Here is a 27,524-nt window from a genome sequence, read left to right as displayed (position 1 = left end):
AAAGAAATCAGTGTGGTCAGATTGTGACAGATTGGGAAGGCCGGGTGGAGTCTGGATTATATCCCAAAAGGCAGTTGGAAGTCTTTGAAGAGTTTGAGCAATTCTGGTGTCTCTGGGGCTTAAAAAGTCAGAGGTATTCCCCAAAGAGGATGTACAGAGGGCCAGTAAGCACATTAAAGATACTCAACATCATTAGTCATGAGGGAAACGCAAATCAAAACTACAGTGAGATGCCACTTCACCCCTGCTCAGATGGCTAGAATGGAAAAGACAGACAATAACAAGTGTCAGGGAGGATACTAAGAAATTGGAACCCTCATACACTGCTAGAGGGAATGTAAATTAGTGCAGTCAATGTGGAGGATGGTCTGGCACTTCCTCAAAATGTTATAGAGTTATCCTATGACTCAGTAATTCCATTCCTAAGTGACTACCCAACGGAAATGAAAACATGCATCTACATAAAAACTTGTACACAAATGTGCACAGGAGCTTTATTCATAACAGCCAAGAGGTGGAAAGAACCCAAACGTTCATCAGCTGTCCACCCATCCAGGGCAGTATTTATTCAGTAATAAAAAGAAATTATGCACGGAGACATGGAATGACATGGATGAAACTGGAAAACTAATGCCATATGAAAGAAGCCAATCACAAAGGAATGCATATTATAGGATTCATTTATGTGAAATGTCCAGAATAGGCAATGCCTAAATCTGAGGAAAATGAGAGGTGGGAATGTCGGGGGTGACAATGAAGTTGTACAGGGTTTCTTTGTGGGTTGTGAAAGTGTTCCAAGGCTGACTGTAGAGATGGAAATACAACTCTACCTATACTAAAAGCCACTGAATTGTACACTTTAAATGGGTGAACTGTATGGTGCGTGGATTATATCTTAATAAAGCCGCTTTTAAAAAGTCACAGGGGTGCCTTCTAAGTATCTTAGGAGCAGAAGTTGCTCTAGTGTTTACAGTCAAGACCAACATGGGGGAAAAAAAGTACTAGAGGGAATCTCTTACACAAAATTGGTCCACTGCCCAGGAAACATTCAAAGTAGATAAGTCACAGGTCATCAGAGCAAAGGAGCATGGTGCAGTCTAGAAAACCAGGTGGTAAAAGGCATTCTCAGAGGTGCCCTGACATGTTATCAGTAACTGCCTCTGGGAAGTGGACTGGGAGGCTGAAGACCAGGAAGAGGAAAGACATTTACCTTCTCTCTACCTGTGGCATATCATTTACATTTGTAAATGCATTTGTTGCTTCTTTCCATTAAAAATCGTCAACAAAAATAAATGCTAAAAATAAAAACCTAAATCCATGTTGCTAAAGAACACTGCTTGATGGGGATCCCTGGGTGGCTTAGCGGTTTAGCACCTGCCTTCAGCCCAGGGTGTGATTCTGGAGTCCCGGGATCAAGTCCCACATTGGGCTCCCTGCATGAAGCCTGCTTCTCCCTCTGCTTATGTCTCTGCCTCTCTCTCTCTGTGTGTGTCTTTCATGAATAAATAAATATTTAAAAAAAAAAAGAAAAAGAACACTGCTTGGCAAGGAGAAAAAAAGGTATTTCGAGCGGAAAAAAATACAAGCTATTAGAATGTAAAAAAATGATAGAATTTGTGAAAAAATATATGCACATAAATGTTTATTGTTATATACTAGACAGTATAAACCATATAGCACTCTGCTAGCACACATTAAGAAGCCAGTAAGTGCCAGCTGTTGTTGATGCTGTTCATTATTATTATCATTATTAATACTACTGGCATCCAAATAAAAATGGTTATCCCTGAGTGGTGGAATTTGAGCTAATCTTTGTTTTCCACAGCATATTTCAATAGGCGTATATTATTTTTGTTACTAGTTTAAAACAGAGTTTCTGAATCTGAGCATTACTGACACTTCAGGCCAGATAATTCTATGCGGAGGGGACTGTCCTGTGCATCATAGGATGTTTAGCAAAATCCCTGGCCTTTACTCACTGCACGCCCCAAGTGGGGACAACCAAAAGGTCTCCAGACATTTTTCCCTTGGGAGCAAAATCACCCTGGTTGAGAACCACTAGATTAAAATGTATATTATTTGCTGAAACTGGATGGATAACACATACATATTCATTTTACTATTTTTAACTGTATATATATATATATATATCATATACTGTATGTATATATCATATACTCCTGTATATACAGGAGTACATACATATGCATATCATAAACTAAATTTGAAAGAAACTAGATTATTTTTAAAATTAAGTGGCACCAGTTACACTGACCTCAAACGTAAAAATAATCATTGTTAATACTTCCTTGTTACTTACTAGAATCTGGCACTTCAGTGTCAGGTGCCTCTTATATAATTTTAATTACTCACAAGAACCTCCAGTTCACAGATTAAGAAACTGAGGCTCAGGGAGATTAAGCAATTCGTCCAAAGTCACTAGCTGGGAGGAGGTGGAGCCTGGAAGGTTCCCTCTGCTTGGGAACCCAAGGTCCACTCTGGCGGCGTCCACGCAGATGCCAGGCACTCCCCGCAGATCAGCAGGTGCAAACAAACCAACAAACACAGCAGGGGCGCCAGGCCGGCTCAGGGGGCTGAGCTGCCTTGGCGGGGTCTGGGATCGAGTCCCCCACCTGGCTCCCCGCTCAGTGGGGAGCCTGCTTCTCTCCGCCTCTGCCACTACCTCTGCCGGTGCGCGCTCGCCCGCTCGCTCAAATCCATCAGCCAGACCCCAGGAGTCCGGACGTCCTGGGGGAGTCGGACACCAGGGCTCCAATCCCACCCTGCCCCTTAGCGACCTCACGGCCGCAGCAAGTTACTCCACCTCCCGCACTCCGCCTGCCCGTCTGTACGGCGGGACCAGAGAAAAATGCACTTTGCAGGCCTGGCGGGACCTCAGCGAGACCACCCGCGTCCGTGCCCCCGCCGGGGCGGGTCCGGGCGGTGGGCGGCCCGAGGACACAGCGAGACCCGGGGCGGGAAGGGACCCGCTTACACAGAGGCGGGCAGGGGTCAGCGGCGGGGGCCCCACCCCCACCCCACTCACCGAACTGCATCCAGTCCCACTCGCTGAGCGTGTCCATGTTGCGGCACAGGTCGTCCAGCACCCAGGCGGGCAGCTGGTAGATGTAGCAGGACATGGCTGGGCTCCGGGGCCGGCGGGCGGGCAGGCGCCAGGGCAACTGGGGCAGCCGCGCGGGGCACCCGGCTCCTCTACTCCGCGAGCGGGCGGGGCCCACGGGGCGGGGCCCCCCAGCCGCCGCCTCCGCCTCCCGGGAAGTGGGCGGGGCCGGGCGCCGGGCACCACCGCCCCCCAGCGGCCGCGCGCGGCACGACGCCGCCCAGCTGGAGCCGCTGCGGAACCGGCGTCGGAGCCGCGAGGGGAAACTGAGGCGCAGGGTGGGCTGGGGTGGGGGCAACGCGTTTAAGGACACACGGAAGAGGGGATCCCTGGGTGGCTCAGCGGTTTGGCGCCTGCCTTCGGCCCAGGGCGTGATCCTGGAGACCCGGGATCGAATCCCACGTCGGGCTCCCTGCATGGAGCCTGCTTCTCCCTCTGCCTGTGTCTCTGTCTCTCTCTCTCTCTCTCATTCTCTGTGTCTCTAATAAATAAATAAAATCTTAAAAAAAAAAAAAAAAGGACACACGGAAGAGTTCAGTGGCAGTCCCAGCAGGTCTTCTGACCCCAGGCCCAGTGCTTTTGGCGCTCTGCCACATATAATTCATTCAACAAATACTCTTATTAATCACCTACTATATGCCAGGCAAGGTGTTCAAGGTGTTGGAGGTACATTAGTGGAGAAAACCTACAAACTTCCTTGTTTTCATGGGACTTACAATCTAGATGATGGGGGGAAGAAAACTAGCTCTAAGTAATGAAAGTACCTAACAAGTTAGGTGGTGTGTTAAAAGGTGTTAAGTGCTATTGCACAAAAGAAGGAAAGGTGGTTAAGGGGTATTAGGAATTCAGAGCGAGCAGCGGGAGGCCTGTTAAATAGTCAAAATGGACCTTATCATAATAACGGCTAACATTTATTGAGCAGCTACTACATGCCAGGCACTGCCCAGAATATCTCTGAGGAAAAAAGGACAAAATCCGTGCCCTGCAGGGCGACAGGCAATAAGCAGTAAATAACTTAGCACTATAGAAGAATATAAGTAACATTCCAGAATAAAAGCAGAGTGTGATGGGGGCGCCTGGGGGGTGCAGTCATTAAGCTTCCAACTCTTGGTTTCGGCTGCAGCTGTTATCTCAGTGTCATGAGATGGAGCCCAATTCTGGCTCCCGTTCAGTGTGGAGTCTGCTTGAGGATTCTCTCTCTCTCTTTCTTTCTCTCTCCCTCTCCCTCTCCTTCTGCCCCTCCTGCTCTTACGTGCTCTCTCTCCAAAATAAATAAATCTTAAAAAAAGAAAAAAAAGAGTGTGATGAAAAAGAGTAGGAGTAGGGGTGGCTCATTGCGTTCTTATCTTAAAAGGTAATAAATCTTAATGAGGGAAAACAGAATAAGAGAGACTTCAGGGCAAATTGAATTATTAAATAGGATAGGAAGAGAACTTGTACTAATAATGGCTGGTGCTGGGCAGCCCGGGTGGCTCAGCAGTTTGGCACCGCCTTCAGCCCAGGGTGTGATCCTGGGGTCCTGGGATCGAGTCCCACGTAGGGCTCCCTACGTGGAGCCTGCTTCTCCCTCTGCCTGTGTCTCTGCCTCTCTCTCTCTCTCTAATAAATAAAATTTTTAAAAATGGCTGGTACTTATTGATCATTTACCATGTGTAGACTTCACCTGGGTTATTCCTACTCCTTACAATGACCCTATTAGGTGTGGCTATTACCCCCATTCTACAGATGAGGAACCCAAAGCACAGAGAGGTTGAGTAACTTGCCTAACATCATACAGGTACAAGTGACAGAGCTGGGATTTGAACCCAAACAGTCTGACCACTGCCTACAAACTGCCTCTTTATTATAATAACTACCATTTCCTACACCTACAATGTGCTTTTCATAGATTATTTTCTGTAATTCTCATAAGCCTATGCTATAGATAGTATTATCCCTTTTCTTTCCCCACAGAAATAAAGGGGTTCCAAAAGATTACACAATGTCACTGAGGGCAGATAAACTAGAGTTATATTTTGTGGCCATAAACATCAGCTAAGAAGTATGGCTACAGAAGGAAATGAAATGAAATGAAAGTGGGAAATCCTGGGAGCACGTTCTGGTTCTGCCACCAACAGGCTTTGTTTGTGACCCTGGACAGCCCATTTCACTTTTCAAAGTGCTTTCCACATCTGTAAAATGGCACTAGTTATTTCTATTCCCTAGAGTCATGCGCTAGGGAAATGGATTAAATCAGTTTATACAGCCCATATGGAATGTCTACTACCCAGTCTTTCCTGCACAGAGAATAGGCGTAAAATGTTAGCTGCCATATTGAAAAAAAGCTCCACCAAGAGGGGATCGCGGGATCTCCTCCCGCGATCCATCAAAGGACAAAGGATCAAAGGACATCAAACTCATTTTTAAAAGAAAGAAAAAAAAAGAGAAAAGAAAAGAAAAAGGCATCCATTGCGTTCAAATTCTATCAGGATCTGAGATCTCAGTTCATTCACAGACTCTTCATCCTTGAGGAAACCTTCATTTTTCTGTTTTGTAAACTGGATATCCTGCCCTAACTACTTTGAAGGATTGGTATGAAGCTTACATGGACCTCCAAATGCTTGGGTTAAACTGTGAAGTATTTAGCCCAGTAAAGGGTTGCTTGTGGGACACCTGGGTGGCTCAGTGGTTGAGCATCTGCCTTTGGCTCAGGACATAATCCGGGGGTCTGGGATCGAGTCCCATTTGGCTCCCCACAGGGAGCCTGCTTCTCCCTCTGCCTGTGTTTCTGCCTCTTTCTGTGTGTCTCTCATGAATAAATAAAATCTTTTAAAAAATAAAAAAATAAAGGGTTGCTTGTGAGTCCACCCCTTTGATGTTGAAATTGGGGCATATTTCAGTGTTATGTGACTGTTTTGCAGGGGAAGTCTCATGTTTCAGCAGTGGTGGAAGGTGGAGTTGAAGGGGAAAGCAATTACATCCCAGGGCAAACGTCCTCTTCTTTCATTTTTTTTTTACTTGCAGAGTTCTCTGCCTGCTTCTCCCTCACTTCTGCAAGCACAGAGCATCTGTCTTTTAGCATTATTAGTGCCATGGGGTCTCTTCCCCTTGATGGGGCTTTGAGGTCTCAGGAGATCTGCATTCAGCCTTGGCCAGTCCAGGATGGACAAGTCCCTACAACTTCTCTGTATGCTCTTTGGGCTCTTGGCAAGTTTCTTTCTCACCCCATCCTCAGGGCTTGGAATCTGAGACCTAGTGTTTTCTCCTCCGAAAAGGCCTAAGAAGTTCAGGGCCTGATCAGATCATCTTAGGGAGACATCATGGTCCCCATTCTTTAGAATAAATTCTTCAAAGTAAGATCCTTATCACTAATTAATAGAGCTGCTGCTCACCTACCAAGTACCAAGCATTTAGCATACACTATCTGGGATGCTCACAACAACCCTACAAAGCAGGATTATTGTTCCCATTCTACAGATGAGAAAACTGAGGCGTCAATCCAATTGGCTGACAGGATTCAACCCAAATTTGTCTCCAAAGGAAGTGTTCTTTCTACTCTAGTATACTGCCTCACCACAAAGAAATTTCCTTTGATATTGCACAGTTCATTTCTTCTACTAATTAGCTGCTTTCCATGGCCAACACCCTCCCTACTACAATCAGAGACAATTATTGAGGGTGAATGTAATTAGTCATGTAGTTATGTCATTTTGACCTATTCACATTTAATTTCCTTGAAATTACAGTCTGTGGAAAGCACTCTGGCTGCATATTAGAATTACCTAGGGAGCTTTAACAAGCTACACATGCCCAGCCTGATCTCCACAGATCCAGACTCAATTGTGGGTGGAGCTGGGCCAGGGCTCAGGCACTAGCATTTTAAAAAGCTTCCCAGGTTGGGCCACCTGGGTGGCTCAGCTAGTAGAGCAAGACTCTTGATTCTGGCTCCCACCCCCATAATGATCTCAGGTTAGCAGATGAAGGCCCACCAGGGGGCTCTTATCTCAGCGGGGAGCCTGCTAGGGATTCTCTCTCCTTCTCCCTCGGCAACCCCCCCCCCCCCACTGGTGCATACATGCACGCTCTCTCTCTCTCTCTCTCTTAAATAAATAAATCTTAATAAATAAATAAATAAATAATCTTTAAAAAAAAAATAAAAAGCTTCATGGGGGATCCCTGGGTGGCGCAGCGGTTTAGCGCCTGCCTTTGGCCCAGGGTGCGATCCTGGAGACCCGGGATCGAATCCCACGTCAGGCTCCCGGTGCATGGAGCCTGCTTCTCCCTCCGCCTGTGTCTCTGCCTCTCTCTCTCTCTCTGTGACTATCATAAATAAATAAAAAATTAAAAAAAAAAAAAAGCTTCATGGTAATTCCAATCGTGCACAGAGCTGAGAACCAGTATTTTATCAGGAAGTTGGGATGAGAAAGAAGACTGATGATAGAGGATTAATAAAGCGTCTGTGTGTATTTTGTACATATATTTTCTTCCTAATAAAAATATCTTCGGGATACCTGTGTGGCTTAGCGGTTGAGCATCTGCCTTTGGCTCAAGGAATGATCCCAAGTTCCTGGGATGGAGTCCCACATCGGGCTCCATGGATTCCCTCGGCCTGTCTCTGCCTCTCTCTGTGTCTTTCATGTATAAATAAATAAAATCTTTAAAAAAAAAAAAATCTTTGTTTTTTCTGATAGGACATGATCGCTGTCCAAAAAAAAAAAAAAAAAAATTGTGGCTAACCTTAAAAATAAAACTGTCAGTTATTTCATCAGCAAAAATGGGTTTATTTGGGAATAGCAGAAAATTGCGATTCAGGACACACAAGCTACTACAAAACCATAGGCAAGTCATGGAACAAAAAGCAGGAAGGCTCTTTTGCAGAGGTAAGAGGGGAGTTGGGATTGCTGTTATAAACGAAGTCCATTAGAGCAAACTGGGAGTTCATAGCATAGTGGCTTTTCATTGGCTGAGTTGTCTCACTGGCTGAGCTGTTGCTGGGAGAAGAGGAAATCTTTTTTCCTCCAACTGGGATAGTAGTGTCCACCTGCTTGGTCCTTGTCTTCCTGTTGGGGGTGGGGGTGGGGGGTCTACAACTAAGGAGTGAGAGGGCATGAGATCGCCCCCTGCTGGCCTCCTGACTCCACTTTTGTGAGTTTTCCTTCCACTAATTTTCACAGGGTGAATTTAAAAACCCAGTCCTAGCCTCTCCTCCTCCTGTGTAGGAAAAAAACCAGTTCTCCCTTCTCTTGTATGTTTTTCCTTTCCTTTTACGCAGAACACTTAACTTTTGACACTTCTGGCCACCAAATGTTGGGGCAGGGGGAGTGATTCCACACAACCAATTCTCTGCAACACCAGCTAGGTGTCCTACAGCTAAACTTACTTCTAACAATGTCTACCTGGAGATCGTGTCAATCCCATAGATCCCATTTACCAATGGGTTACTGTGTATGTGTGGCGAGGGGAAGCCCCAGGGAAATGTTTTGCTGGGGCAAGGAGTTTAGGTGTGCTGACAGAAAAGGGAAATATTGAAGGGATATCAGGCAGCCCAGTGACTGGCATAGGGTAGAGTGAGGTGCTAAGAATGGGATGCATACAGAAACCTCGTGTGAAAGTAACTGAAAAGTTCACATTGGTGCTCACTTGTCAAGAGTGCAAAACACTAATACCTATTTCATATCCTTAGTGTGTTGATTTCTAGGACAGAGCCTGTCCTTTTATCACCTGCTCAGTATACGCGCTGGTAAAATAGAAACCACTTACCATTTTTGGTTCTTATTTTTAAAATAGACTTTAAGATCACAGCATAATTGAGAGGAAGGTACAGGGATTTCACATATACCTCCCGCCCCCACAAATGCAAAGCTTCCCCCATGATTAATGTCCCTACCAAAGTGGCACATTTGTTTCAAGTGATGAACCTTCCCTGACACACCCGTATCACCCCAAGTCCATAGTTTACTTTAGGGTTCCTCCTTATTGTTGTATATTCTATGCTGTAAAAACTCACATATGTTATAGTATCATACAGAAGAGTTTTATTGTCCAAAAAGCCCCATGTTCCACCTATTCATCCCACTCTCCACTCCATACCCTGGCAACCATTATCTTTTGACTCCATAGTTTGGCCTTTTCCACAGTGTCATACAGCTGAAATCATATACCATGTGACCTTTTTAGATTGGCTTCTTTCACTTAGTAATATGCGTTAAACTTTCCTCCATATCTTTTCATGCTTGACAGCTCATTTCTTTATAGTGCTGTCATTCAGAACCTGGAACTAGTTTATTTACCCATTCACCTTGGTTCCTTCTAAGTTTTGGCAATTATGAATGAAGCTGCTATAAATATCCAAGGTTTTTAATTCCTTCGGGTATCAAGGAGCATGATTACTGGAATATATAAGAGAATGTTTACTTTTGTAAGGAACTGCCAACCTGTCTTCCAAAGTGGCTGTACCATTTTGCATTCCCACCAGCAGTGAGAATTCATGTTGCTCGGCATCCTGGGCAGCATTTGTTGGCCATCTTTCAGATTTTGGCCACTCTACTAGGTTGTATATTGGTATCTCCTTGTTGTTGTTGTTTTTAAGTAAGCTCCATGCTCAGGGTGGAGCCCAACATGGACTCATGACCCTGAGACCAAGACCTGAGCTAAGATCAAGAGTCAGATGCTTAACTGACTGAGCCTCCCAGGTGCCCCTCCCCTTATAGTTTTTTGGGGTTTTAAGATTATATTCATTCATTTGACAGAGAGAGCACAAGCAGGGGGAATAGGAGAGGGAGAAGCAGGTTTCCTGCTGAGCAGGGAGCCTGTTGCAGGGCTTGATGCCAGGACTCTGAGATCATGAACTGAGCCAAAGGCAGACACTTAACCAACTGGGCTACCTAGGTGCCCCTCCTTGTTGTTTCAATTTGCATATCCCTGACAATATATGATGTGGAGCACATTTTCATATGCTTACTTGTCAACTGTGTATCTTCTCCAGTGAGGTGTCTGTGAAGGTTGGTTCTGTTTATGTACAAAAAAAAAAAAAAAAAAAACCCAGGTTTTCCCCAATGTGAGTACTTTTCTTCTTAACGCTTTTCTGTAGTGGTTAATTTTTTTCACAGTAATATTTCATTTTTATGTGAAAAATGAAGCTAAAGATGTTTATATTAAAAAAAGAAAGAAAGAAAGAAAGAAAAAAGAAAGAAAGAAAGAAAAGAAAAAGAAAGAAAGAAAGAAAGAAAGAAAGAAAGAAAGAAAGAAAGAAAGACAGACCCAGGGTGAGCACACCTGAGTGGCTCAGGCAGTTAAGAATTCCACTCTTGGGGATCCTTGGGTGGCGCAGCGGTTTGGCGCCTGCCTTTGGCCCAGGGCGCGATCCTGGAGACCCGGGATCGAATCCCACGTCGGGCTCCCGGTGCATGGAGCCTGCTTCTCCCTCTGCCTTTGTCTCTGCCTCTCTCTCTCTGTGACTATCCTAAGATAAGTAAATAAAAATTAAAAAAAAAAAAAAAAAAGAATTCCACTCTTGGTTTCAGCTCAAATCATATCTCAGGGTCATGAGATTGAACCCTGCTTTGGGCTCCATGCTCAGTACAGTCTGCTTGAGATCTCCTCTCTCCCCCTTCCTCTCTGTCCCTCCCCCACTGTGGTCTCTCTAAATAAATACATAAATAAAATCTTAAAAAAATTTTCACCACCAAGGAGAAAAGAAAAAAAATTAAATACATACATACATACATACACACACACATGAAACCAGGGTAAGGTACCTGGCTGGCTTATTAGTCTGTAGAGCACATAACTCCTGATCTCCAAGTCATGAGTTCAAGCCCTGCACTGGGTATAGAGGTTACTTAAGTAAATAAAAAAAATAGGGACACCTGAGTGGCTCAGCAGCTGAGCATCTGCCTTTGGCTCAGGGTGTGACCCTGGAGTCCTGGGATCAAGTCCCACGTCGGGCTTCCTGTATGGAGCCTGCTTCTCCCTTTGCCTGTGTCTCTGCCTCTCTCCCTGTGTGTCTCTCATGAATAAATAAATAAAATCTTTAAAAAAATTTTTTTAATTAAAAAGGAAAATAAAAATAATAGAAACAAAAAATAAAAGAAATCAAGGCTGGAAAGAAAAGAAGCTGAGCATGAAGACAAGTGCTTGTGTCTGCAATACCCCTCCCCACATAAGCCTTTACGGAAACACAGCTCTCTCACAACAGAGCCACACCAACACACCCAACCTATTGCCTTTGCTCAGCACCATTTAATGTATTCAAGAACAGCTTTTTTTTTTTTTAACTTGAAATAGGAAACATCACAGTCTTTTAGGAGCGATACATTTAATACAATCATAAAATTTCAAATGAAAAATATATATTATTCATGCTACAGGTTTTCAATCCTTCTTGGACAACATAAAAAACACAGTACTCAAACTGCATGTTTTCACAGGAGGAACACGAATCTCATTTGGACACAAAGACAAGTTTAAAAAAAAAATTAAAACCAACAGTGAACGAATCCAGCAACAGTAGACTTCCTGACATCCCCCAACCCATCCCACCCTCGAACACACACTGCTGCCTGTTCCCCAGCATTTCTTCCTTCCCACCCAACAGCTCAGTAACATGTCAGACACCAAGGGGCATGTCACTGAGTGAATACTACAGCATGCTTAAAAAACAACGGCCAATTTGAATATTCAAAGAGGGGATTAAGATTAGGTGAAACAAAGTCTAGGGAAACTGTGGGGCATTGTCTTACTTCACACTTATTTCCGAGCACAGGAATTGTGCTCAAAGGTTAGTACAGAAACTATAGATACCAAGAAATATCGCATTGTTTATAAAAGGAAGACTGCACTAATGTCTACATTACCATGGGAAAACATTCAGTTATAAAGACATGACTTAGAAGGTAGAATACAAAACTGTTATATTCTATATGATCCCAACTATGTAAAACCAAACTAACCAAAAGATGCCCTAAGAAGGCCAAAAGTCAAAATGTTAGGGGCTGTATTCAAGTAGTGTATCTGCAATGATTTTTTTTTTTCTTTTACTTAACTGTCTTTACCAAAATTTTCTCGATTGGGGGCAATTTTTTTTTTTTAACTATTAGTTACCAAAAAAAGAAAGCCTGATAGAACTTTTGAATTTCAGTTAATCAATTTAAGTCGGGGCCTATAAGAAAGGATTTGTACATTTATAAAACTATGAAACATTCCAGGCTACTCCCTGAATCCACTGTGTATAATGAGTAACTTCCAAAAGGTAGAGGGCTACCGCCTCTCCCCACCCAGGTGTAAAGTGTCTCCAGATCCTCCTGCCTGATGAAAAATGCCGAACCAGGCAGCCCTGCAAGTCCAGATGAGCCAGTGAGTGGCTCCCCTTAGTGGTCCCTGCTGCCCCAACACTGCTGGCCCCTGGTTAAAACACTGCCAGCATTTAAGGAAACAAAACAAAACAATGCTAAGCCAAACAGAAAGGTAGCAGATTTACCAAAAGTAACAGAAATACTCACACTTAGCAATAACTTATTTACAATATAGTAGTAGCTCCTTAATACTACAACTAAGAGGACAATTATTTTCTCCTATCTTCTGTGCATATGTCAAGTTTCAAAAAAAGCAATCACCACAATAACTGCAGAAAGGTAATCCTGGTTTAGAAACAAAATAAACTACAATAACAGTGGGCAGAGAAAAGCACAAAGTTTAGAAATTTATAAAAAGTTCTTCCTATAAAAGAGATTCCCTTTAAAACATTTGTTTACTGTATACGTTGTAAGGTACCCACCTCCCCACCCCCCAAAAAGGGCAAAACCTTCAAACACTTTCTACCAAAGTATCTGCTGGTTTGTTCATTCAACAAACACTGACTGAAGGCTCATAATGTGTGAGGCACTGGGGTCTCAAAGGAGGAGACAGACTTGTCCCTGCCTTAAGGACATCTCTGTCTTCTGAAAGCAGGAGGCAGACACATCACCTACCACAATACAGCAATTGAAAGCAGATGCCACTGCTTTCTTACAATCAAAGAATATGCTGCAATTCTTATTGAATTACTTACACAGAAGTCCTCACATAGAAACTTTCCTGACTTACTAGGAGGCAAAAACGCAACTATTTGAAGAATACTTCTAGAAGGGACAGGCATTAAGTTACGTCTTGTGATATTTGCCCCCGAAACATCATAATGCCTAGTGCAGTCAGTTCACTTTCCTTTAAGCGATGGAGGATTTTTTACTCTGAGAATGAGACCCCTTGAATCTGAGAATGAGTGACCAGTCCTAAATATAGATCAAGACTAGTCAGTACCATCAAAGGCTGAGACTCAGGAGTGCAGATTTCAATTAAAGTACTCAGTCTCCCCTTCCATCTGCTGATTTTCAATGTGCTCCTGTGCCAGCCGCTCCAGGTCTTTCCTTACATTCGGGTGGTCTTCCAAATCGTCCTAGAGGGATCTCACGAGGTCCAGGCTCCTGTGGTTCTCAGCCTTGACTGGGCTTCGGACAACCTGGAGGCACCGCTCCTTCAGAGTATACACTGCAAATGCAGAAAACCAAATCCTCAGGAGCAGACTCAGGCCTTGGGACAACGGATGAACAAGAGGCTTTGCCAACCACAGCAATTCCATTTACTATAGATGGACTTTACTTTGGGCAAATAAAGGGAGTAAATGCATGTGGCAGAGTGTAATGTGCTGGCCCTAATGGACAACTCAAGGTACATATGACCTCGTGTAGTCATTTCCCTTTACAAGTTGGCTGGGCTTGTGATTCATTTAAACTAAATCAATGTGGGTGAAGTGACAGATACTGTGCCAATTCTGAAACTGACCTTTAAGAAGCCCTGGCAACTTCCACTTTTACACTCTTAGAAGCCCAGAGCTACCCTGCAGGAGAGACTACACAAAGAGGAAAGAACCCTGAGAATGCATGGGAGAGAGGCCCAGCCCCCAGCCAACCTGCCAGCAGTCAGCCACACAAATGGCCACCAATGAGCAGAATAACCACCTACCTGATCTCAGCCTAGACTGTAGAATTATGAATAAAAAGGTAATTGTTAGCTTGGGGGTAGCTGTCACACAGCAATAGATAACCAAAAAATTTTGCAACTGGATTTTGAGGAACTCCAATTCTATGTTAAACTCACTGGGGAATCTACTCTTTAAGAGCATCCTGTAAGGCAAAATATACTTTTATCAATTTAAAATTGGTAAGTCCTGAGTTAAATTGATAAAAATATAATTGATAAAAGTATATAAATTGATAAAAGTATATTTTGCCTTATCAATTTTTGAACATTTTCTTCCTTAAAATGGGATCCATACATACATACCAGTTTAAACCTTATGAAGCTATAGGTATTTGGGTTTGTCTTTGTTTATTATTTAAGATTTTATTTTTAAGTAATCTCTATACCCAACTTGGGACGCAAACTCATAATCCCAAGATCAATAGTTGCTGCTCCACTGACTAAGCCAGTCAGACACCCTTGTACTTGGCGTTTTTTAACTATCAGTTTCTTTGGGTTCAACCTACTAAAATTAATTGGGTTTTAAACAAACAGTAAACTATGATGTTAACGTTCAATTTGGTGATTTTTTTTTTTTTACCCCGTTTAGCACTGTGAGCTTGAGTGGGTTAAATAACATTAAAAGATACAACACCGGGGATCCCTGGGTGGCGCAGCAGTTTGGCGCCTGCCTTTGGCCCAGGGCGCGATCCTGGAGACCTGGGATCAAATCCCACGTCGGGCTCTTGGTGCATGGAGCCTGTTTCTCCCTCTGCCTATATCTCTGCCTCACTCTCTCTCTCTCTGTGACTATCATAAATAAATAAAAATTAAAAAAAATAAATAAAGATTTATTTATTAAAAAAAAAAAAAAAAGATACAACACGGGCAGCCCAGGTGGCTCAGCGGTTTAGCACCTGCCTTCGGCCCAGGGCCTGATCCTGGAGACCCAGGAGCTCCCTGCATGGGGCCTGCTTCTCCCTCTGCCTGTGTCTCACGCGCTCTCTCTCTCCCTGTCTTTCATGAGTAAATAAATAAAATCTTAAAAAAAAAAAAAAAAGATACAACACTAGGGGTACCTGGGTGGTTCAGTTGGTTAAGTGTCTGCCATTGTGCTCAGGTCATGAACCCAGTGGATCAAGACCCATGTCAGGCTCTCTGCTCAGCAAGGAGCCTGCTTCTCCCTCTCCCTCTGCCTGCTGCTCTCCCTACTTGTGCGCACTCTCTCCCTCTCCCTCTGTCAAATTAAGAAAAAAAAAGCTATGACACTGAAAGACATGGTGTCTCATTCTCTATACCTTATTCTTCTTCTAAGACTCCAGAGCATATTTCTTCTCTACGGCAGGGTAAACAAAATGAATTCATAATTCAACAATCAGATGTTTGTTTATTATTTATTAAAATTTGTAAGTAATCTTTACCCCCAATGTGAGGCTTGAGCTCATAACCCTGACACCAAGAGTCATATGCTCCTCACATCAAAAGTCACATGCTCTACCAATTGAGGCAGCCAGGTGCCCCCCTACAATCAGATATTTTAATTTAGCCCATCTCTGACAAGCCCTAAGAGCTTCTGAGAAACCAACATCTCTGTTCAATATAGAGGATACAAATTTATTCCATTTTATTCGTGGTGGAAAATAGGACACAGAAAGGTTGGCTAACTTGGCTAGCATCCAGTAAAAACCACTAAAGATCTGGCGCCTCCAAGTGGCTTATTCCTTACTTATTACAACAGTTTTATCTTTTTATTTATTCTTTTTACTTATTTATTTTTAAGTAATCTCTACACCCAATGTGGGGCTTGAACTCACGCCATGAAATCACGAGTCACATGCTCTATCTACCAACTAAGCCAGCCAGGAGCCCCCAGTCTTATCTTTTTAAAAAGATAGGGGGAGGCACCTGGGGGGCTCAGTCAGTTAAGTGGCTGCCTTTGGTTCCAGTCATGGTCCCAGGGTCCTAGGACTGAGCCTCACATCAGGCTCCCTGCTCAGTGGGCAACGTACTTCTCCCTCTCCACTGCTTGTGCTCTCTCCTGCGCTCAATCCCCACCTCCCTCTCAAATAAAAAAAAATCTTTAAAAAAAATTTTTTAATAATAAAAAAAATTAAAAGATGGAACATCAGTACCTGGCAGTGTGATGTTGGCAAAAATTGGCTGTCCATCAACATTGAGAGATGGCACAAACAGTTCAGTTTGGTTAACCAGAAGCCCATCATATGTCCCGGCATCTCGGAAGAGCCAAAGGTGACCTGTTAAAATAAGCAGAGGCTGTTATGTAGCTACACACCCATTTTCTGCATCTTCCTTGACAGACACTGAAGTACCTGCCTCTCATTCTGCTTAAATATTGAACAAAACCCTTTCAACAAATAATATTATCTTACTCAATCGTCGCAACAGATCTATTTACATATGAGAAGAGCTCTAAAAAAGCCAAGTAACTTGGTCAAGGGAAAAGGGACAGTAAGGAAAAAAGAGCATGTACTTGCAGCTCCAAATACCATGGCTTTTCTGCTACCATGATCAAACAGCAAACATGAATTGCAAATCACACCAAACACTGCAAACTAAAATAATTTCACTAACTCCTTACATCTGTGCTTCTCAAGAAAAGAAGGTGCAAAAACATCAAGTTGAGAAAAAGCCAGCCGGAAAAAGGTAAGTTCGGTAGTCAAAGACTAAACGAATCTCTTGTATGAAAAATCAAAAGAGGGACGCCTGGGTGGCTCAGCGGCTGAGCGTGTCCGCCTTTTGCTCAGGGGGAGATCCCAGATCCAGGGATCAAATCCCAGAGCAGGCTCCCTGTGAGGAGCCTGCTTCGCCCTCTGCCTGTGTCTCTGCCTCCCTCTGCGTGTCTCATGAATAAATAAATAAAGTCTCTTCAATCAATCAGTCGCTGTCATTGACCTGCCTACAAACTCAACACCCCCTTTCTTCCCAGGGGGGAAAAACCTTCGGGCTTCGTCTCCCGCCATCCGGTGCCTTGTCCTCCCCCTGGGCTGCAGGTGTTGTCCACCCAGGCCGGTCCCCGCGCGGACTCCTCTCGGTGGGTCAGCCCCGCACGCGGCCCGCTCCGGGAGGCGCTCCCCAAGGGACATGACACACCCCCTCCCGTCCCGAGCAGGAACCCGCTCCCAGCTCCCCTCTCCGCGGGGCTCCCTTCCTCTAGAGGCGACAGGGTCACCGGCTGGTACCCGTTTACGCCTCCGTCAGCCCCCGCCCCCGCCCGGGTTCCCCTGGAAGGTGGGGACCCTACGCGGCCCCGGCCCACTGGGGACACGCGGGCGTTAGGCAGGCAGCACTCTCAGGGGTAACCTACGAGTGTGACGGGAAGAGCCCCTCAAGTGAAAACGAACTACCCAGTCGTCTGAAGAATTAGCTGCCACTTACTAGTAGCGTCCAACTGTATCTGTCACAAACGGGGGCTCCAGCAGGCGCTCGCTGCGCCCCGGGAGGAAGGGGGACCCCGGCGGCGGAGGGGGGCCGGGCCCGGCGACCCCGGCCCGCCTACCTCGGTAGCTGTGGATGCGGCCCGTGCCCGGCGGCAGCGTCGGGTAGGGCTGCGGGTCGCCGTGGAGCTGAGCCACACGCGCAGCACGAGGCGCGGGCAGCGGATGCAGAAGACGACCTGGGCCGGCTCCACGAGCTCCCCGAGCGCAGCACCGGCCGCGGCTGCCCGGCCTCCATCTCCGCCGCAGCGCCCGGCTCCTCCGGGTCAGACTCTTCCGGGCCGGACTCCTCCGCGCCAGACTCCTCCCCGCCGGACTCTTCAGGGCCCACCTCCTCGACGCCCACCTCCTCGGCGCCCGCCTCGGCCTCCTCCACGTTCCCTGCCTTCCGGGGCATTACCTCCCGGAGCCTAGACAACGCGAGGCCCGCCGCCGGGGATTTGCGGGCCTGGCGGGGCGGGGCGGGGCGGGGCGTGCGTGCGTGCGTGCGTGCGTGCGCGGCCCCGCAAGCGTGCGCGCTGTGTTCGCGCGCTCCCGGGCGGGGACGGGCTACTGTGGCAGAAATGGCGGCTTGAAGCTGTGCGCAAGCGCGGGGGGGGCCTCCGGCCGCGGGAACCCCGCGCACGGCCGGCGGAGGCTGGGGGTAGGCCGCTTCCTCCGCGGGCGTCCTCCATCAGGTGGATTTTTATTTTTTTTGCACCAATATGTTTTTGCCACAGCAGCTCCTTAGTTTCATTCATTCCCTTGATACCTTCATGGTGTATGCCATATTCTCCCTACTATATGCATATTATTTACTTAGTCATTTTCTTGTTCGTTTCTCTCCATTTTGGGTCACAAAACTCGACTTTTGTGTAAAAGAGCATAATAAAGACAAAATTTCCTTCTCTTTCTAGTTTCCTACAGCCACCCAGAAGCGGTCTGAGGAGGCGAGGAGTATTACCAGTTTTTAAAGCTTCCTTTTAAAGGTTTTCATTCTATACATAACGCAAAGCAGTTAAGTTAATTTTACCATCAGTGGAAATTCAGTCTCATTTGTCACAGAAGAGTACAGTGGCACTAAGTTCAAAGGAAACGAGTTGCTAAACTTTATCTGTGGTCTGTCAAAAGGCCTGAGTCTTCGTTCAAGTAGTTAGCCAAAGGTTAGGTGTTAAATACCAAGTGTTAATTGTCAAACCAACTTTCCTCTGGACATGATCAGAAGGATTAGTAGACACGGCCACATGCACATGAGAAAATGCTCTGCATCACTTGCCATCAGGGAAATACAAATCAAAACCACAATGGGGAAAATTAACAAGGCAGGAAACCACAAATGTTGGAGAGGATGCGGAGAAAGGGGAACCCTCTTACACTGTTGGTGGGAATGTGAACTGGTGCAGCCACTCTGGAAAACTGTGTGGAAGTTCCCCAAAGAGTTAAAAATAGACCTGCCCTACGACCCAGCAATTGCACTGTTGGGGATTTACCCCAAAGATTCAGATGCAATGAAACGCCGGGACACCTGCACCCCGATGTTTCTATCAGCAATGTCCACAGTAGCCAAACTGTGGAAGGAGCCTCGGTGTCCATCGAAAGATGAATGGATAAAGAAGATGTGGTTTATGTATACAATGGAATATTCCTCAGCCATTAGAAACGACAAATACCCACCATTTGCTTCGACATTGATGGAACCGGGGGGTATTATGCTGAGTGAGGTAAGTCAATCGGAGAAGGACAAACATTATATGGTCTCATTCATTTGGGGAATATAAAAAATAGTGAAAGGGATTAAAGGGGAAAGGAGAGAAAATGAGTGGGAAATATCAGTGAGGGTGACAGAACATGAGAGTCTCCTAACTGGGAAACAAACAAGGGGTGGTGGAAGGGGATGTGGGCAGGGGGTTGGGGTGACTGGGTGATGGACCATGAGGGGGGCACCTGGGCTGAGCACTGGGTGATATGCTATATGTTGGTGAATTGAACTCCAATAAAAAAAAAATATACAGAAAAAAAAAAAAGGGATCCCTGGGTGGCGCAGCGGTTTGGCGCCTGCCTTTGGCCCGGGGCGCGATCCTGGAGACCCGGGATCGAATCCCACGTCGGCTCCCGGTGCATGGAGTCTGCTTCTCCCTCTGCCTGTATCTCTGCCTTGTCTCTGCCTCTCTCTCTCTGTATGACTATCATAAATAAATAATAATAAAAAAAAAAAAAAAAAAAGGAAATGGAGGGCAGCCCAGGTGGCTCAGAGGTTTAGCACCTGCCTTCAGCCCAGGGTGTGATCCTGGAGAGCCAGGATCAGGTCCCATGATGGGCTCCCTGCATGGAGCCTGCTTCTCCCTCTGCCTGTGTCTCTGCCTCTCTCTGTGTGTCTCTCATGAATGAATAAAATCTTAAAAAAAAAGAAAATTGAAATGGGAGTAACACTCAACATTGCAGTCTGTGTGCCCTCTGAAATTCACACTCACCTAGGTTCTCAGTCTGCATGTAGCCTCAGATATGTGATGTTGGGCAAAATTCTTTAAATTCTCTGAGACTTTGGGGATGCCTGGGTGGCTCAGTTGTTGAGCATCTGCCTTTGACTCAGGTCGTGATCCTGGGGTCTGGGGATGGAGTCCCACATTGAGCTCCCCACAGGGAGCCTCCTTCTCCCTCTGCCTATGTCTCTGCCTCTCTCTCTGGCTCTCATGAATAAATAAAATCTTTAAAAAAAAAATCTCTGGGACTTTGCTCATTTTTAAGAATTAGGTCACAAAACTGTGGACAAGTATTAAGTGGAAAGCGGTAAGCGCCTAGCACATGGAAAGTGCTCAGCAAATAACAGCAGTTAACATTATAAACACACTGTCTCTGTCCTGAAAACTTTCACAGGCTATACTGGGCAAACACACAAGAAATATCGTGAGAGTATGATATTGGTTGTAAAAAACAAGGTGTAAAGTGGTTTGCTGGCTTCCCAAAAAGTAGTTATATCCGGGATGAACTTTGAAGATGGACCTAAGAGTTTTCCCTTCCATCTTCCATCAGACAAAAATATCCACCTTGGAGGTCAGATAAAGGCTCATAGGCAGGGATCCCTGGGTGGCGCAGCGGTTTGGCGCCTGCCTTTGGCCCAGGGCGCGATCCTGGAGTCCCGGGATCGAATCCCACGTCGGGCTACCGGTGCATGGAGCCTGCTTCTCCCTCTGCCTGTGTCTCTGCCTCTCTCTCACTCTCTGTGACTATCATAAATAAATAAAAATTAAAAAAAAAAAAAATTAAAGGCTCATAGGCAGATATCCCATTCCAGCTTGCTTCTTGATTTTATTCCCACTGCCTTCAAGCCCAGGACCCCTACAGGACTACCACTTACTGAGAATCCACCTGAAGCCCCATGCCAAAGAAGTACAAAGACTTAAGCTTATAGACCAGCACTATGGCCCTAACATTTAAAAGAAATGGCAGAGGGAGAAGGCATAAACATTTTGCTTGTCTACACTCCTCGGCAGCTGTTCTCAATCAAATCTGCAAAAGCAGAAGAGGTTTAGATTTTTTTTTTTTTAAGATTTTATTTATTCATGAGAGCCAGAGAGAGAAAGGTAGACACACAGGCAGAGGGACAAGCAGGCTCCATGCAGGAAGCCTGACATGGGACTTTATCCTGGGTCTCCAGGATCACACCCTGGGCTGAAGGTGGCGCTAAACCGCTGAGCCACCCAGGCTGCCCTCTTTTTAAAATATTTTTAAAGTTTATTTTTAAGTAATCTCTACAACCAAATTTGGGTTCAAACTCATGACCCCAAGATCAAGAGTCACATGCTCTTCCAGTAGAGATAGGTGCACTTGATGTAAGTCAATTCTTAAAAACTGAGGATGTCTGGTAAAAAGGGAAAAATCAGGAGACCTACTATGTGAAGAGGACTGAAGTGAGAATACAGGAAATGAGAAGTTTATTTCTAGGAGATTAAAACTACAAAGTACAAACACTCATTCCTTCATTCATTCCATAAGTATTTATTGAGGGACTATGTACCAGGTATTCTGCTAAGCGTTGAGAACAATGCAGAGAAGTCTTGGTTCTTGCCTTCACAGCACTTCAATGAGGGTCACAGGCACACACACAAAGTTACATGTGGTGCTATGGAAGGCTGGAGATCTAGTAATCAAGGAAGATGGTATGCAACTCTAATTAAAACGTTCAGTAATGTGGAACAGATTCTGAGAGCAGAAGCAGCATAGAAATAGCAGGGTTCAGAGGGTTTCTTTTAACTCAAAGATGAACTTCACGAAGAATGGAAAAAAAATCTATCAAGTGCCAGGCACTATACTAAGCATTCCACATGCATTAAATCTGTGTCATTATCTCCAGTTTACAATTAAAGAAACGGAAGCATATATTAGGGTGTGAAGAAGGTGATCAGAGGAGAGTGCTGGATTAGAGAGGTTCACCACTTCCTGCCTTGGCGAAAATGATGGCATGAGTTAATCTAAGGAGTCAGACAAATCTACAAAAGAACACCAGAAGCTGGGTGATTTTGCCATGGGCTCTCCTTGAAAATACATTATACAAAGAGCTGGTGTATCCTGATGGTTTCCAGCAGGATAGTGACCAGCAGGGACGTGGACCTCCAGCTGTACTGAACATCAAGTACATGGAAACATTTGTGGAGGAAAACTCCAAGGAAAGATAGGACTTCCTATTAAATTACAATGGCTCAGAGACGTCGTAATTTACAGGATTCGTGCAAACATACCCTCATACGTGCTTCCGCGTTAGTGAAGTGAAACACCAGTTTAATATTACAGAAATACCTACAACTGTAAAATGAGAGCAGTTGCAGGCCTTAAGATTGACATTACATCACTGCAAATAATATTTATGAAGATCATTTAAGAGGAAGGAAAACATATTTAGGATATACCAAGTAAAACAAACATGACGAGATGGAACAGAGGAAATACACCCAAATGTTTTAATACAACTGGTGACTTCTTCCCCCTTCTACTTTAATGTCTTCTCTGAATTTTCCTTTAGGAGGATATATTTTGCTTGGTTTATGTTTTGGCCAATTAAAAATACAAATAAGTATAAGAAAGCAAACACTGATAATCTTACCCTATAAATTTAATAGTATGCTGTCATATTTACTTTTTTTTTTTCTAAATAAAACATATGGTGAGGCTAAAATCCCCTTTAATTCCTCTCTGGTCCCCTTTCCCTCCTTCCCAGGGACTATTACAAGTTGCATGTGTATCTATCCAGGCTATTTCTTCTCCAAGCTTATTTTAAATTTACATATAGAACTCACATTTTAGTGTATAGATCTGAGTATAGACAAGTCATATAACCATCACCACAATTAAGATACAGAATATCCCCTAAAGATGCTGTGAACCAAACCCTACCTCCAGGCTTAAGCCTTGGCAACCACTGATCTATCCTCTGTCCATAGTTTTGTGTTTTCCAGAATGTCATATAATGGAATCATACAGTACACAGTCTGGCTTTTCACTTAGCATTATCAGTTTGAGATTAATCCATGTTGTTGTATGTCTCCAACAGTTTATTCCTTTTCGTTGCCAAATGGTATTCCACTATCCACTCACCAACTGAAGGACATTTGAGTTGTTTTCAGTTTTTAGCAATCATGAATAAAGCTGCTATAAACATCTATATACAGATTGTGTTGTGTGTAAACACATTTTCATTTCTCCTGAGAATCACCTAGGGGTAAGTTTGTTGGGTCATATGTTAAGTGTATGTTTAGCTTCATCAGACATTGCTAAATTTGCTAATCTGTTTTCCTAGGGTGGCTATTACCATTTTGCATTCTCGCCAGCAATTCAAGTGTTCTAGTTGTTCCATATCCCTGCCTACACTTAGTACTATTAGGTTTTGTTTTTTTAAAAAGTTTTAGCTATTCTAATAAATTACATTGTGGTAACCCACTAAGGGTTTAGTATTTCCCCAGTGACTAGCAATTTGATTACCTTTTCATGAGCTTGTTTGCTATCCTCTTTGAGGTCTTTTATACACTTATTAGTTTTTATTGTTGAATTTTGATAGTTTTTATCCAAACCAATTTTTAGTGCTTCTCATATATTTGTAGATACCCATAATCTACATGTGGTATATTACTTTTACAATGGTAAAAAAAAATAAAAAATAAAAAATAAATTTAAAAATAGCCAAAAAACAGAAAACTTGATTCCCACAAATAATAAAATTGTAGCCTGTAATATTTTTCCCTATTTAATAAAGTTGATGCTGCATTGTTCCTTTATCTTTTTTTCCTGCGGTTTTTATGCACATGTCATTTTGGTGTCTTTTGGCTTTCATGGGAAAATACAGTGAATATAGTGCATAATGACTACGTTATATGCTCCTAGACACCCTGTGTGCTTCTCCCCATTTTATCTTCTTCACTGCCTCATGTATTGTAGTCATACAGTGTATTAATAAACAACTTCTGAGGCAAAATGTCTGTCAAAGTCAAAATAAATTATTTATTGGACATCCTCTAAAAATATGGTGTTAATGTTTCCCCTTATAATGCATTTATTGTCTACGTGTATTTTTTTAAGATTTTATTTTTAAGTAATCTCTATACCCAAGTGGAGCTCAAACTCAATCAAAACCCTGAAATCAAGAGTCACATGCTCCCCAATGACTGAGCCAGCCAGGCACCTGTGTACATGTGTACTCTTCAAGTCACACTGGGATTATCACATTAAATGAGTTCAAATTTGCAGATAAAATAATCTCAATTCAAAAATGTTATATGAATATATACATATACATATATATACACATATATATATATTCTTTGTACTATTCTTACAACAACTTTTCTATGAGCCTGAAACTTGTTTCACAATAAAATAATTTTTTAAATGTTATGGGTGGGAGATGCAGATTAAGGCACAATACCCACCTCACCCCTGGTAGTCTCAACAAACCCAAAGGCACCAAAAGAATCAGAGCAAACAACTGCCCTGTAGTTGTTCAATGCAAACACCTATTCCAATGGGTAACACTTAGCCAAACATGACAGTTGCCCTTTTGCTCTGTTAGGTTGTCAACGAGATCCAAGGAGAGGCTGATAAAGGACCAGCATTGCACAGAAAACAGAAATGTGGGAGTCCTTGAATAACTCTGTACTGATTGGGATTAAGGAGACTTGGTTTTTAGTGTTGGCTTGGCCACCATTTAAGTGGATGGATATATCACACAACCTGTCTAGGCTTGTTTATTCATTTCTAAAACAGCAACAGTATACTAGATGATCCCTAAAATTCTTTCTCATCTTAAAGCTGTATTATTTCTAGCCAATCCTAATCTTTGGAAAATTTAGTATACAGGTTAGCTTTTCTTAACAAAATAAACCTGAGAGCCCTAAATCAATCTGATTTTGTTGTATAACCTACTTGACAGCCACACCTGTCTTGAGAAAGCAGCTGTATTTTCTTACAGTTACTAATGGCACCAACTGTCTGCAAACTGCCAGACTAAGTCCCAACTCACATTCCCCAAAGCCAAGTTTAGGCAAATGTTTCCTTGTAACCAACAGTGTGAAATGGAGTGCAAATGCTGGGAAGGAACCTAGAAATGAACAATAAGCTTTCTGTCCCATTCAGCATGGCCTACAGTAACAAATACTATTCACAAACATGCTTCAGCTTCATGAAATAAAGGTGGTAAACTCAAAGTACTAGGTAAGTAACAAGAGTAACAGAACTTGGTACATTTCTAATACCAAAAACATCAGTTCCCCATTTCTTCCTGCTTCTGAAATCTAGGGTCAAGAGACTGGAAACTGCTTTATTATCAAGAGATTTGTAATCCATTTATGCCTAATAGCTCACTGGCTCAAATCACTTTTCAGTTTTTTAATAAACATAAGATTAAACCAAATTATAGGGAGAAAACACTTCGAAGTATAAGAGAATAAAGAGTTTCTCTTGAAGGTTCCTATGGATGGCTGAGATGTGTCATATTTACCTCATTTCCTACTTACATTAGAAAATATGAAAGTTCTTCAGGATTATCCTTCTTCAAAAATCATTAAGATTTGGGATGCCTGGGTGGCTCAGCAGTTGAGTGTCTTTCTTTGGCTCAGAGTGTGATCCTATAGTCTTGGGATCGAGTCCCACATCAGGCTCCCTGCAGGAAGCCTGCTTCCTCCCTCTATGTCTCTGTCTCTCTTGAATAAATAAAATCTTATTTAAAAAAAAAAAGAAAGATCATTAAGATTTCATAAGGAAAGGAGGCACCACGTGGATAACTTTCCTAGGTCTAACCTCAGAAGAAAATGAACTCAATCTAAATTTTCATTTTGAGGAGGTGACTGAGAACCATCTGAATTTAGCAAATCTGGGCATTTTTAACACCTCTGAAATTCAGTCTTCTTACAGTCCAAGTCAAAATAATTACCCTGTCAACACCCTAGTTTTGTTATAAGGATTAAACATTACAGTTTTTAAAAAAAGAAACTAAAATGATTTAGTAAATGTAGATTAAAATGTAAAATAAATTTTATCATCCTCAGTAAGGACAAATGTCCTCCTTATTCTATAAACTGAAGACCTCAGGAGGAAAATAAATGGCTGGTTAGCCTAACACTATGGACTGCAATGACCTGTGAGCAAAGATGTGTATGACTTAAGAGTAAAATTCCAGTTCTGGGGCATGACCAGATAAGGCCTTTCAGAAGGGGGATGTAGTTGCTTCTCTTGGCTAGACCCAAAGATAGCTAGAGTTGATTAAATTCCTTAGGCAAGGCTTCCAGAAAATACAGCATACAATTAAACCTTCAGAGAAAGGAAGCTGTGAGAAGCGAAACTAGACAATATAGACATGAATGCAAACAGTGTTTGCAAGAGACAGCAAGGACAACCTATGAGGCTTTCTTCACAAAAAGAAGTGTGGGAGCGTGTAAAATCAACAGAGCAGTGTATTTGCTTCCAGTGTCTCAGGTGAGGACAGTGAAAGGGCACTGGACTAGGAATGAGACAATAAATTTTAGATCTCGTTATATACCACACTGAGAATAGAAGAATGGTTAGAACTGCTTGACCCAGGTAGATCTAGGTTCTAATTCCTTACTTTCCCTTACTTCATAGGACTTTGGACAAGTTTTAGCCTCTCTAAACTAGTCCCTCACCTCTTACAGGGAGGTAAGAATGCCTACTCCTTAGGGCCTGATTACACAAAATAAAGCACATGAAGCAATTAGCACATCTAGCACATGATAACACTCAGTAAGTATAGATAACATCAGTTACATATTCTTGTGCAAACCAGAGCCTCATTCTATAATGGGAGTGATAACACAGTAAAGTACTCTGATACCTTAAAGTGCCAGGTGTGATGAAGGGGTTACTAACTAGTAGGAGGCTGGGCTCACTCACTGCCCACATCAAATGTTACCATTTGTTCTCTTTACAACCAGCAGGTTATCATTAGCGACATGGTATTACTTAGGACAATTTTTAGAAATGTTACTTTGATATCAAAAAATTAACAGATTGACATCTATGCAACCACACGGAATTTATTGAACATTTTCACAAGTGATTTCATTAAAGGAAGGCTTTTTCCTGCCTATATTGGTTACCATCACTTTTGCCCCTATCACAATCTCATGGTGTAGTCCTCGCATGTAGCAGGAACTCAACAAACGTCTGCTAAATTGACAGATGGAGCCCCAGACGACCTAAAACTTGCACTTTAGAAGCACTTACTTCATCCTGGAAAGGACTGAGCTATTATGAATAAGGAACTCAAGTGACTGTTAAAAGCATTCTACTGATGAGTCTGATAATGTTCCAAAGCAACATATCCCAAAGGAAAGGATATTGGGTTTGTCTCCACCATAAAATCCTATTTTTAAACAAAGGTACTACTTAAAAATGGTCTTCCAAAGGCCTCAGCAGAGGCTCTAAAGAGATGTGACAATATGAAGAAGCTTGGGCTCTCCAAGTCAGTTTACTGACTACCTGCCTTCAGCAAG

At 43.5% G+C, this 27,524-nt stretch overlaps 2 protein-coding genes across 2 annotated transcripts in view; both read right to left on the bottom strand.

Annotated features, from left to right (window-relative positions):
• The window catches only part of IRAK2 (interleukin 1 receptor associated kinase 2), a 61,600-nt gene extending 58,389 nt beyond the window's left edge, over positions 1-3,211 (bottom strand). Inside the window, exon 1 of the mRNA XM_041764268.1 lies at positions 3,047-3,211. Coding sequence (XP_041620202.1) covers positions 3,047-3,140 — 94 coding nt within the window. The 5' untranslated portion in view covers positions 3,141-3,211. The remainder of the gene's footprint in view (positions 1-3,046) is intronic.
• Positions 3,212-12,669: 9,458 nt separating this feature from the next.
• Positions 12,670-18,003, bottom strand: VHL (von Hippel-Lindau tumor suppressor). The gene is given in 5 exon segments (XM_041764665.1): positions 12,670-13,624; positions 16,228-16,350; positions 17,613-17,678; positions 17,681-17,743; positions 17,746-18,003. Coding segments are annotated over 5 exon segments (651 nt in total). The 5' UTR covers positions 17,948-18,003; the 3' UTR covers positions 12,670-13,427.
• Between the last annotated feature and the right edge of the window lie 9,521 nt (positions 18,004-27,524).

This window comes from Vulpes lagopus, chromosome 7 (genome assembly GCF_018345385.1).
Source record: "Vulpes lagopus strain Blue_001 chromosome 7, ASM1834538v1, whole genome shotgun sequence".
Classification (NCBI taxonomy): Eukaryota; Metazoa; Chordata; class Mammalia; order Carnivora; family Canidae; genus Vulpes; species Vulpes lagopus.
This window is presented reverse-complemented; position numbering and strand designations above follow the sequence as displayed.